At 35.8% G+C, this 13,408-nt stretch overlaps 1 protein-coding gene across 21 annotated transcripts in view; it reads right to left on the bottom strand.

The window, feature by feature from the left end:
• DLG2 (discs large MAGUK scaffold protein 2) overlaps nt 1-13,408 on the bottom strand; it is a 2,073,554-nt gene that overhangs the window by 293,196 nt on the left and 1,766,950 nt on the right. For all 21 annotated transcript variants that reach the window (XM_043580064.1, XM_043580065.1, XM_043580066.1 and 18 more), the window contains one exon: nt 9,055-9,157. In XM_043580064.1, the coding sequence (XP_043435999.1) occupies nt 9,055-9,157 (103 nt within the window). The remainder of the gene's footprint in view (nt 1-9,054; nt 9,158-13,408) is intronic.

Here is a 13,408-nt window from a genome sequence, read left to right as displayed (position 1 = left end):
TGTCAAAATGTCTCTAGCACAAAGATTTATTTAGCCTCTTTCAGTATTAGTGAGTGAGTGCATTATGTCACTGGATGCCAAGGGTCCTTCAAAATATTATAAAATCACAAGATGAGACACCCAAAGATCAGTATGTTTAATTATGGGCAGAGATGGTATAACAGGAAGGGAAATGACATATATCAGCTTTGTAAATATTTTTAGCCCCTCTGATAAGAGTTTGAAACACTGGATTCCCAGGGTAAATAATTAGGGCAAAAGAATTTTTTGAGTCAGGAAGTGATATCTCACTTTGTCCCCATTACATTACTCTACGTCCAAACCAGGGTATAAGCATGGAGAAAGATATGCAGCATCATTAATCACTGAGAGAGAACCTCCCATAAATCTGCAGACTCTGTTTGCATGAATCATCTTTTCTGTTATATTCTGTGATGTTATGTTTTAGTTGGAGGTTGGGGAGTTAAAAAAGCAACTGGGAAAAGGATAGGAAAAAGATACATAAGTAAAGGGACATCCTGGGAGATTTCTAGTTGCAGGAGGAGGCAGTACGTGTTGGTGGAGCCTGTACCCATATGAGAGTTGTGGAGAAAGACACAGCTAAGCAATAAAAATTCTAGAGTGATATAAAGTTGTATGTAAGCTTCCTTCTTAATATTTTGGTAAAAATTAGAATATGTGAATCAAATTAATTAAATCAGATTTAATGCAACATATTTGGAGATGATATGTGAATATCATCTAATGTGAATATCATCTAATGTGAATATCACTAGGGATGAACTGATTGATGATGGATGGATGGATGGACACATGGATGAAGGATGCTGCATGAAGAAGTTAGGGTAGGAAAGAGGAAAAGCATAAGATATTTAAAAAAAATTTAATGCTTATTTGTTTTTGAGAGAGAGTGAGAGACAGAGTGTGAGTGAGCGGGGGCAGGGTAGAGAGAGAGGGAGACACAGAATCTGAAGCAGGCTCCAGGCTCTGAGCTGTCAGCACAGAGCCCTGTGCAGGGTTCGAACTCACAAACTATGAGATCATGACCTAAGCAGAAGTTGGACACTTAACCGACTGAGCCACCCAGGTGCCCCAAAAGCATAATATATTTGAGCTGTTTCTTGAAGTATCAATACTCCCCGATTGTGGTTATTTTTTAAATTAATAGTAATTGCTTACACTTTGAAACCTCTCATATGTATCATTCAATTGCGATACATGAGTAAGAACAATTAACAAGAGTAATAAGCTAGCAATGAAAGTGAAATTATGGGCATGAGAAAGCCCTGAGGTTCCATAAGAATTTTTCAAATATCTTCTGTTCATAATAATCTAACTGGATTAGATTCCTTGGGCTAGTTAAGTCATCAGCCATGATGAGCTACTATAGTAAATTAAAAGAATTCAGGAATTTACTAGTTGTTGAGCTAGCCTCAACTTTAGCTAGCCTCAACTTTAGCATCTATGACAAGTTTTAAGATACTGAATTAATTTCCTATGTGGATGTTGACTGAGCCTCAGTTCCCCCATCTGTGAAGCTGGACAAGGTGATCATTAAGGATTTTTTCAACTCTTAATTTCCATTTCTAGTGATTCTAGGTAAACTGCACAGAATACATCAAGTTAACCAGATTTTGTGTTTTTTCTTAAAGAATGCAAAAAAATGCAAAGAACAAAGGTGTAGTATTAGCAACAAGATCTTCAAATAATGGGATTTATACTTCTATATTACTTGGGGGGTCATGTCTTTCATCTAGAATTCAGTAACTGGAGGGTTCTTTCTTTTGAAAATATTTTATTCATCCTAACTTTTTCTTTTCTAAGTGAGAAAATGAAAACTCATAAAGATGAATAACTAGCATGAGGTCACACAGTTAGGGGTAGAGTTGGGACTAGAATACTGGTCTTCTCTTTCTAGTCCAGAGTCTTACACATTACTTTCCATTCCAAAGCTCATCCTGAATGTTCCCTGATGATACTGATGCAATTTCTGACCAAGACCTCCACCTGGACTTTATGAATATTGCCTGGGTATTTAAGATGCAGTTATTTGCACTGAGAAAATATCTCAACATGCCACAGCTGCTCATTCATATGTATAAACTTATGTAGACATTGATTTTAAGAAAGAAATTTAGGTTGAATTAAGTAAGCTTCTTGGATGTTGTATATACTTTCATTTCTGGGAACCTTTAGGTACAGAAGGTATCTATAGTTTTTCAGAGTAAATTACATATTCATTTTAGGTTTTCACCACATCTTTGACCTTATAGAGAAATAGATGATGGTGTCCAACTATGGTTTAAGCTTGTGACTTCATTTAGAGTAGTAACCCAGAAAAATATCAGAATTTCACTTCATTCTGAAAAGAATGAGTACTTTTCTTTCTGAATTAGTTTCATAATTTAAAAGGAACAAAAAAGTTTACTGAAATGAGCTTCTGCTTTAAAATATAATAAGTTCCTTAAAGAAACTTTATAGTGATGCCTTAATAACTTTCTTTTGATCCACAAAGTTGCCCATCAGGATGGAGTTCAATCTTACCTCATCCCAACTCACTGCTTCTTTACTCTCTTGCAGAGAAGCCATAATGAAAGGGAATGAAGCCTGAAAAGGTTCATTGTATCACGAGATGAGGAATTCTAGCAAGACTTATGAATTTGCTTGATAATCTATACTTAGAGGGGAGGTAGAGGCAAGGTAGAGGTGAATGACACATGAACTTCTTAGATTCCCTGCAGCCTGACCTGTCCCTAGTACAACCACTGATGCATGACCAATCATTGAGTAACACCTGCCAGAAATCAACCTTAGCGATGCAGCCTTATGTGACATTGCCTTGTACTCCAGGTAGAGGGAGTCCAACCCCACAGTAACAAATCACAATTTTTGCAGGGTCCTCAAGTATTCTAGTGCAGTGTTTCTCAAACTAATGTACATACAAATAACCAATGGATCTTGAAAAAATGTAGATTCTCACTTAGTAGGCCTGAATTAGAGCTTGAGATTGTGCATTTCTACCAAGCTCTCAGTTTTTATCAATGCTGCTGCTTCACAGACCAGAGTTGGCAGACCAAGACTCTAGAATAATTCATTTCTTCCCCTGATTCCTGTATGGCTTCCTCTCAGATTTCTTTGAGGTCTCTGCTGAAATATAAACTGATTAGCTTGGTCTTCTATATTCACCACACATTTCTCTGTTACTATCATTTTCACGTTTCTTCCTATTTATTTACATTACTTATCACCATCTGACAAATTGAATATTTATTTGAGAAGGACTTATTGGTTCACTGCTTTATCTTTTCCCAAAAACAATGACTGGAGCATAGTAAGTGTTCAGTAAAAATATCTACTAGCCAAATTAAAGTTTAAATGAACCACATAGCCACTCAGTCACAATTCCATAAACCAGGCCCTATTTGTAAGTCTCCAGAGAACAGTTAACTCTGTTCTTTGGGTTTTTCTTTCAGGAACTCAAGTATTCTATGAGAGAATAAAAGGTAGATAACCAGGTGTTATATGGAAGTGTTGAATCACAATATTGTATACCAGAAACTAAATTGTATGTTAACTAACTGCAACTTGGATAAAAACTTAAATGATGGAGAAACTCAGCCCCTCTACTGTCTACTTGAATACCCGCTCACTGATGGGGACCTTGCTGACTGATCACCTCTTTCCTACTTGCAGGTCTTTGTGAAACCCTTTCTGTGTCCAAAACAATGCCCTGAATAGTCAGGTTAAAGGCAAAAGGATATTGGTAGCTTTCATAGGAATATGTTGGTCTCCATTTTGTGCTTTATCCAACAATTTATACTGTTCACTTGGTTCTCCTAGTGAATATCTGGTAGCTAGCTTATGATTTCAGCCCTAGTCAGTGATACCACAGTAAATCTAGGTATTATTATATAGTGAGAAGGCAACAAATGCTATAAAGATTTGCCCCTATCTGATTTGGGAAATGCTGTGTTAGACCTTTTTTGACCAATGTATAATTAGGATATAATCAATGACTTTTAAAAATTCATCAATGGTGTTAAAGTTGAGTTTTTGAATTTTATTGTTTTTAAAAAAAGTTTATTTTTGAGAGAGAGACAGAGAACTCAAGCAGGGGAGGCACAGAGAGAGAGGAAGACACACAACCTGAAGTAGGCTCCAGACTCCAAGCTGTCAGCACAGAGCCCAACATGGGGCTCGAACTCACTAACCATGAGATCATGACCTGAACCAAAGGTGGATGCTTAACTGAGCCACCCAGGCACCCCAAGTTTTGGAACTTTAAAAAATGTTGGAGCTTTAATAATTTTTGCTTGTGTTCTATTATAGAAAAAATAGCTGTAGATTTTCTGCAATGCAGGAGAAAGGGAGATCATCCAATAGGGTGAATTTTTTTAAGAAAAGAACAAAAAGGCATCACATAAAAACTGCATCAATGCCAAATGTCCAATCTGGGGATTCATTTACCATTTCTGTAACTAATATAAAAAACCCACGCCATTCATTTAATATTCATTCAACAAATATTTCTTAAGCACTTACTATTATTTGCCAACACAATGAAAATATTATATTGCACCTCTAAAACAAATGGAGATCCATTTGATAACTCTTTAATACAGCATAGTCAAATTCATATTGAGCAAATTCTCACAGGACATAAAATGAGTGATAAATGAATTATCGCCCTCTAGAAGCTTACTTGAGTTGGGAAATGCACAAATTATGTTAAGGAACACAAAAACTATCTGAATACAGGTCTAAAGAGTTCAGAGACTGAATCAATCAACACTGACTTAGCAGATAAAAGAGGACTTCATAGTGGAAGTGACATGTGCAGGCTCTCAAAATGAGTAGGAATCCTATTGGTAGAATGGGCGAAAAGGGAATTCCAGGGAGAGAAACCCACACAAGCAAAGGCACAGAAACTGTTCAGGACCAAGTGTGGGGAGCAGAAAGCAGTCCTGTGTAGCAGTGGGAGGGCTATAAAAGATGATGCTGGTGGGTGATGGTTGGGTTAGTGGGGAGGGAACATGGAGGTGGGCTGGGACTATACTGTGAAGGGCATGGAGTTGGTGCAGAGGCACCTTGGGCTAATATCTTTTTAGAATAATAATTCTGAAAGCAATGGGGAAGATGGCTATAAAGGGATGGGAAAGGGATATACATGTATATATATGTGGGCCAGGGAGAGGGCAGAAATTATGTTTCCTTTTTTGAAGTAGTGATGGGAGTAACTTCACTAACTGAATATAGACAATTGAAGTTTTATACAAGAATTAACTTCCCATATTGCTAAAGTAGGATTATTCTTTAAGTATCAGATAAATGATCCTCTTAAAAAAAGAAATAAAGGAAATAACTTCATAATTTTCTTCCTAATATCAATATAATACATGTTAATTTCCAAGTAAACATGTGATAGAAAACGGATTTTAAAAAAGGCTCGTATAAATGAATCACAATCATACCACCAGAAAGAAACATTGTTTGTATGTGACTCTTCAAATTTGGCTTTAATTCTACTACCTAGGACTAGGCATTCGATAAGATTTGATGATGGATAGAGTAATTTAGATAACAGGGACTAAATTACCCCAACTTTGGTCTTACTCTGCACAGTAAAACTTGCCAAGGTAGACATTTATTGTTACATTATGATAATTATAAATTATTTATAATTATTTCAAAAATGTGCTAAGTCTTATGAAAAACAGATTTGGAAATGGTTTTATATTTTGCAACACATGCTGGTTTGGCACATATTTTCTGCTTTGAAGCCAAAATGAAAAAATGCAAGTAGTGAAACTGAATCATTCCTCCAATCTTCAATCATCTTCAGTAGAAACTGAATACTAAAGAAAGGTAAATTTTATTTATCAGCTCAGCAACTCTTTAAGAAACACTAATAATAAGTATAACATAGAAAATTGATTTGTCAGTGAACAAAATATAGGTTGTGCGTCTGCACACACGGAGCTCATGATCTTACTTAGTTTAGCAAGATATTTTTTTTTCTTCCTGCTCTTCAGAATAGAAATCTCACCCACTTTTAAGAGTCTGGCTCCATTTCCCTATTTCCTCATTTCCATGAAGTACTCTTGTACTGTTTTGGCTTCTGCAGGTTTAGCCCTTCTCTGACATCCCATAATTCTTAGAGATGGTGTCATTATTATACAATTTTGGTTCTGTGTCATCAGAAAATGATTTCTGTTAAATGTATCTAAGTTCTTTCTCCTCAGTAAGATAAAAAACAAACAATTCTTAAAGACAAAGACTTGGGATATGAGTCTGAAGGGCCAAATTTTCTGAATATCTGGTAACATTGAGCAAGGAATCTAGTATACTCCCGACAAAAGCATTTTTATGTTTTGAATTGAAAAACTTATTTACTGGAAGCCTGGTTCTTGAACCTACCAAAAGAGATGTAAATAAAATTTGTCTTAGCATGGACATCTCATAATCCTGGTGCAAATGAAGGGGATCTGGTGAGAATTTCCTAATGGACTCTGATGGAATACTCTTTTTACTTGTTATTTTAAAGGCAAATTGTTCATTATTTCCTAAAAATGTCATAGAATTTAAATGTTCCTAAATGATCTAAACAATAATCCAATCAGTTTTCCATTTCATATAATAGTTAAATTAAGGCTCAGTTACACATTAAATTTAGAAAGCGGGGAAAATGATTGCTTGATGTTACATTACCCCATTTCCAACTGATTTAAAGCTGTGAAAAATTACAATACAGTTAGACTATTAAAATAGGGAAGTCATTCTGTGAATCCTATCTGCACTTTCGCATTTTGAAATAAGATTGTTTTCATTTGCACATTTCTTTAGAAGCAGTTTGAAAATTGGTTTATATGATTTATAAGATTTGCTTTGAATAGACATCTTCACAAAGCACAGCATAGTATCCAAATTAAGTACACTGCTTAAAGGAAACAAAAGCTGTAAGGAAGCTTAAGATGAAGATTAAAGTTGATAGAATGATGACATTCTTATCTTTTACTGTAACCTTTAAAGTTAAAAATCACTCTGTTCAAGGTCACTTGAATGGCTGTCTTCACTATCAAAAGCTTCTAATTGTTGTAATTCGTGTTTGAGATGAAATTTTTCAGAAATGGGAAAGCAGCCTGGGTATTTATTGCCATGTGTCAGGTAGTGGTGAAGGGCATAAAGTCTGAGACTGAATGAAAACAGCTACAAAGAAAATGGAAAAGTCCCATGTAAAAGTTCTTACTCTATATGAAGTAGAATTTGTTCATCAATTTATGCTAAACCAGATGTTTTTATTTTCTGTTTTACAACTGATACTTCTGGAGCCATTTATTCCTATTAGAAGACACATTTACTAATTTTTAAGTAGAAAGACTTTCAAAGCTGTACAGGAAGAACATTTTCCCTTGGTGTTGTCATCATCCATCTTTGATAATCACAAATCTCCTCTCCCCCCATTCTCTGTCCATATCTGGGCCAGGGCAATTGGAGAAAACATTTAATATATATTTTTATAACTTAATTGCAAATTCTAATTCTAAAGACAGACAACATAAATGAAACATTCCAAAATACACATAGCACAATGTTTTCTTTATTCTCACATGAAATATGTGGTTGGCCACCATTATGGTAAATAAAATCTAAGACTTCACAAGCAAGATACAAACCTCAGTCTTCCAAAGAACAATAGACCAACTGACATTAAAAGAGAATCACTTTAAAAGGTCAAAGAAGCTCTTTATACCCACAGGCATAAAGGCTCTTCCTTAATGGCATCTTGTACTTCCATGTTTATCTGTTTAATAGTCTTCTCTGAGAGCTATGTGGGCCAAGGGTAATTAACTACATTTCCTAAAGACAGAAAGCACATTCCTCTTTTTTTCTTGTAAAAAGTCTAGCCCACTGTGGTGTGCTTAACTGCATTTCATTAACAAAGGAGCAATCTACATACAAATTTGCTAAAATATCAACCACACAATAGGTAACATCCCGGTTGTCTCATTGAGCCTCACTCTGATCACAGAAACAGATGTTGAAACAAACCAAAAAGCAGGGTATGGCTAATGCAATTTAGGATATCTCATCAGGTCTCAGTTGGCTAAGCCAATTTATGACATCTCACCATGTTTCAGGGTTTACAGTAGCATATTGCAAACAAGCTATACTATAGCTGAGAGTACACACACACACAAATCTACATCAAGGGCAACCAAAAGCCGTGTTAGTGTTAATAAAAGTTAATGCCACAGAGAGAGACTGCTGATCATGGTCTGTTCTCTCTGTCCTCCTTGCTTCTGAAGGGATTCAGGACAACCACTCCCCCCACCTTGCCCCCAATGAATGTGCCACTTTGGTATGTGGATTTTGAGCTGAAGGCAATGGAGACCCTACAGGCTCAAGAGAAACTTTTGTCCCTCCTATAACTACAAAGAAGGATCTCACCTGGCGGTCTTTCCCAGAACAATGGTTATTAGCAGAGATAAATTTTATCTGAGTGATCCATCTGTATATGTATAGCCAGGACAAATATCTAATTACCAAATATCAGTTCTTCTCATCACCCTGTGAAATACAATCCTGTCCTCTAAGGTCCCAGACCCCACCCATTTCATAGTTCAGGATGACATATATATGTAATTTTGCCTGTCTTTGGAATTTCCATGCCTGTGTGGATTCCCCTTACATATGCTATTAAATTTTATTTTCTCCTGTTAATCTGTCTCATGTCAGTTTGATTCTTAGTCCATCTTAATGGTTTTTATACTATCCATTGCTGACCAAAAGTGCCTACAGATAAGAATATAAATAAAGTTGAGGATAGTTTTTTTTTTCATTCATATTTCAAAGAGGACTTTCTAACTGATGTTTTCCTTGGAAGATTAAGAGTAATAAAGCCTCATATTCTCTGGACATGTAACACCCATTTTTCAGGATAGGTGAGTTTTAAAAAACCTTGTTGGTATAGACTGGTTAATACAGATTACCAGATGTGGGTATACATTCTCACAGAAACGTATCAGAACATTATAAGCTTGATTTCTCACTGACCTTCAGGTTGGTATTGTGCTATAATCGTCACCGTCTGTCCAGCCCCCTTCAGTGCAGCTGCGGCCTGCTCATGGGATGCTCCACGGAGGTCAATGCCATTCACCTGGAAGAGGAAGCCAGAGAATTTGGGTATTTCATAAGGCCTATCATTCTGATAGTTGAAAAATGTTTCTCCAAACTGAGAAGCTGTCTAAGATTATGTCACCTACCTCAAAACCCCTAATGTCCTACCAAGGCAGTTGAATGTTACTTAGCAAGTTTCAGGCTCTTATCAACTTTCATTTAGCAAAGATGTGAAATTTCATCTTGTGGCGTTTATAGAACGGTCTGACTCGGCTGAAACTGTCTATGCATGTCTACAAGAATTTTAGTATGTGCATTTAATATGCCTCTGTGAGTTTCCTAGATTTCTGGGGTGGATATGAGCTTTCAAAATTAGAGGAAAAAGAGGATAATAAAGAGAGACACATGTAATGTACATAGATGAGTATGTGCTGACAGATTAATATATTCAGATGAAGTTCTGGGTAGGTTGTATGAAATGGGGCTGGCTGCCTGCCAAATCCCTCTTTTTGGTCATATGCCTGGTCCTGTCATTCTGAGCTTGGTTAGACAGCCCTGAGCCTTGTTCCAAAATAAACCTGACTGCCCCATTTCTCATGTACAATTCCAGAATGAATTCTGACAAAATGAAATAAAGAATGCCTGGAGTTTATGTTGCTGTTGCTAACTCCCATTTTGGGGCCGACGCCAGAAGAAAAACAGAACATCTGAAAAACAAGCACAAAACTCTGCCGAGAGGGAAAAATCATTCTGAAGTCAAATTTAATGAGAAGTAAAAGCTAAAATCTTTCTCAAATCAATTCAGTCGAAGTCAACATAATATAATTACTGAGTGCTTTCCAACGACAGGGCTCTGTGTCTGCCCCAGGAAAGGGATCATGGGCGGAGAACAAAGGTGAACAAGGCAAGTCCCCAAGAAGCTTTTCTGCTTGAACTGAACACACAGAAAGTCCAGTTTTCTAACATACACAGAGATATTCTTATGCAGTTGATGCCAGAATTCTGCTTCCTTTTATTTACAGAGAAGTTGGTTACCAACCATAAAAAATAGAAAAAAGAAATTAAAAAAAAAACAAAAAAACCTGACCAGCTTATCTGCATGTAAAACATAACATCTTATTTGGCCTCTCATCAATCCTCTTTGACAATGACACTGGGTGGTGGATAGGGAGTTGCCACTGTTTCCCCATGGGGTCTGGAATATTTGCAATCTTTTTTTTTTATTAGGTTTATTTATTTATTTTTGAAAGAGACAGACAGAGCATGCAAGTGGGGGAGGGGCAGAGAGAAAGGGAAAGAGAGAGAATCCCAAGCAAGCTCTGCACTGCCTATGCGGAGCCTGATGCGGGGCTCAAACTCACAAACTGTGAGATCATGACCTGAGCCAAAACTGAGAGTCAGATGCTTAATGGAATGAGCCATCCAGGTGCCCCATGGGGTATCTGTAATCTTTAACTCCCCATCCCAGCCCTCTCATAATAACTTTGTGGAAGCCTCCTTAACCACTTTTATAATTTTCCATGCCTCTTCCCTGGCTTTCTATTCTGGTGAAATCCTTACCGAATGCATTGATTACATGGTAACCTAGAGAAGTCCATTGATCTGGGTTTGGCCTGACTGCCACACACCAGCTGAGTGACTATCTTTTCAAGTCCTGAGCCTCAATATTCTCCTACCTTGGAGGGAAAGGACTGAGAGGCTCTTTGAGTGTAAAGCTCCTTTGAACTATAGAATTTCCAGATTTACTTGTTAGTAGATGACAGTCATTTCAGAGATTGTCTAGGCACGGATGAGTCAGACTATGACTCAGACAGCCGAAAGGACAGGAAAAGTAATTAGATGTAGGCTCCTGCCTACAGGAAGCTGAATGCATAAACTTCCTGGGCCAAATAATCTCTTGTCAAACAATTAGGGCTAACTTCTTATTAAAACATAATATAGGATCATGGTAAATGAATTCTCATGTTTCAGAAAGGTATCTAAGGAAAAGTAAAAAATTCCCCTTAACATCTGCAGTTCCAGAGGTAACCAATGTTAGAAGTTTCTTGGGTATACTTTTTAGAAGTCTACTATATGTATATGCACACACATGCCTTATTTCTATTTCTTTCTTTATATATGTAATATGTCTTCACATTTTTAGTTAAGTGAGTAGGATCATATCATATATATAAACTATAAACTGTTTCTGTTTTGCTTTTAACAATGTATCTTGGACATCTTCCATTTCAGCTCCTGCTATTTTACCTTTTTAACAGGAGCCCAGCAATACACAGTATGGATAGACCAGCATTTTTTTCAACAGGATCCCTATTGTTGTTGAGACTGTGTCTAGCTTTCTGCTACTGCAAACACTTATGAAGGTGTTTCTGAAGGACAAATTCCCTGGAAATACACTTTATGAGTATATTCTATAGATTGTATATGCATTATTTGTTTCTTTTAATTTGTTCTTAATTTTTCACATGATTATTTATTCACTAAATAAACAGAAACTGATGAAGAAAGCAAAAAAGGGGAGGGAAGAATCTCTTTGCACAAATAATATATTGATATAAAAAATAATGTATGTATATAATGCACATACATGAAAAAGCAATACAAAAAGCATACAAATAAAGTGGCCCCATCTTTTATTCTAAAGTTATCCATTTTGATGGCTTCTTATATATACTACCAATTATTTTTCTTGTTAATATAAATAGGTTTATAAAGTTATAATTTTAAAATTTTATACAAATAAGGTATTTTACACATAGTTTTATACCTTTATTTTTTCTACTTACTAATATATTTTAAAGAACTTTCTTCATTCACTTATTCCTATACTTGTCTCATCCCTTTTTATAGTTATAAAGTGTTCTATTATTCATTATAAATTTATTTTACCAGTACAGGGTTGATAGACCCTTAGGTTGTTTCAGTATTTTGCTGTTATAAACAATGCTGCAATAAATATTATGTAACAAAAAGTTCTTGGATAAAGGGTATGAGTGCTAAATTGTAATAGCTATTGCCAAGTTGTGTCCAAAAATTTATACTCCCACAAATAAGATATGATTGACTTTCTTCATAGTCTTGTAAAAATTGCACATATCATAACATTTGGCCTTTGTCATTCTAATATGTAGACAATTGCGTTTTTAAGTTTTGCCTGTCTACAATTATGAAGTTAAGCATCTTTTTATATGTTTGCTGGCTATTTAAGTTTGTTTTGGCAAAAAATGACCATTTGCTTATTTCACCTATTTTTTATTTGTGTAGTTTGTTCTTTTAAAAATCTATCTGCCTCTTAAGAATATTAGTGCTTCATCTCAGATAAATATTGCAAATATTCTTTTCAGTTTGGTATTTGTATTTTGTATCATTGCATTGTAACTGTTAACTTTTCCCTGGTATGCTGTTTCTTGCCATACAGAAGTTTAAAATGTTTTATATAGTCACATTTATCACTATGCTTTCCTTTTCAGCTTTTGAGTTTCGTATTATATCTACCCCTCTTCAATATATTTAACAAATTACTCAAATATTTTCTTCTAGTACAATGAGTTTAATTTTTAGCCACCTAGTCTTTGATCTACTGGAATACATTTTGATGTCTGATGTGAGAACCACCCTTTCTTGGACCTTTCTCGTATAGCATCAAATTCTTACATCTTTTAATATTCTAATTGTCCTCTGGATTTTTCTAAGTGCACTAAAGGGAGCATGGAAAAGTGGGAAGGAAGAGAATATATGGAATCACAGAGAACTGGGTTTGAATTCTGAGTTGACCAATCATACCTAAGTAACTTGGGAAAGTCACTTACTTCTTCAAATCTCAGCTTTCTTACCTATAGAATGGGTATAATATCTACCTCTCTATCAGGGCTGTTGCATAACATGAGACAATATCTGTAAAGCCCTTAACAGAGACCCTGGTACAAACAAGCATTCAGCAATTAGTATCTATTATTGCTGTCAGTATTTCTTCAGAGCTATGATTATAAGTCATGAAATAAAATCTAATGGAAATTAATTAATACAACATATATGGTTACTTTTTTTTTCTATGAACACAGAATTTCAGTATTGGAAATGCCTTAAAAACTTGCTCATCAGCACTTACATATTAGTACATTAAAGATCATTCTGGGGGTACCTGGGTGACTCAGTCGGTTAAATGTCCAACACTTGATTTAGGCTTAGGTCATGATTTCACAATTCACAAGCTCAGGCTCCACATTGGGTTCTGCATTGACAATGTGGAGCCTGCTTGGGACTCTCTCTCTCCTTCTCTCTCTGCCCCTAC

The sequence above is a fragment of the Prionailurus bengalensis genome, chromosome D1 (assembly GCF_016509475.1).
Source record: "Prionailurus bengalensis isolate Pbe53 chromosome D1, Fcat_Pben_1.1_paternal_pri, whole genome shotgun sequence".
Taxonomy (NCBI): domain Eukaryota; kingdom Metazoa; phylum Chordata; class Mammalia; order Carnivora; family Felidae; genus Prionailurus; species Prionailurus bengalensis.
Note: the sequence above shows the minus strand (reverse complement) of the source record. Positions and strands in the feature narration are given on the sequence as shown.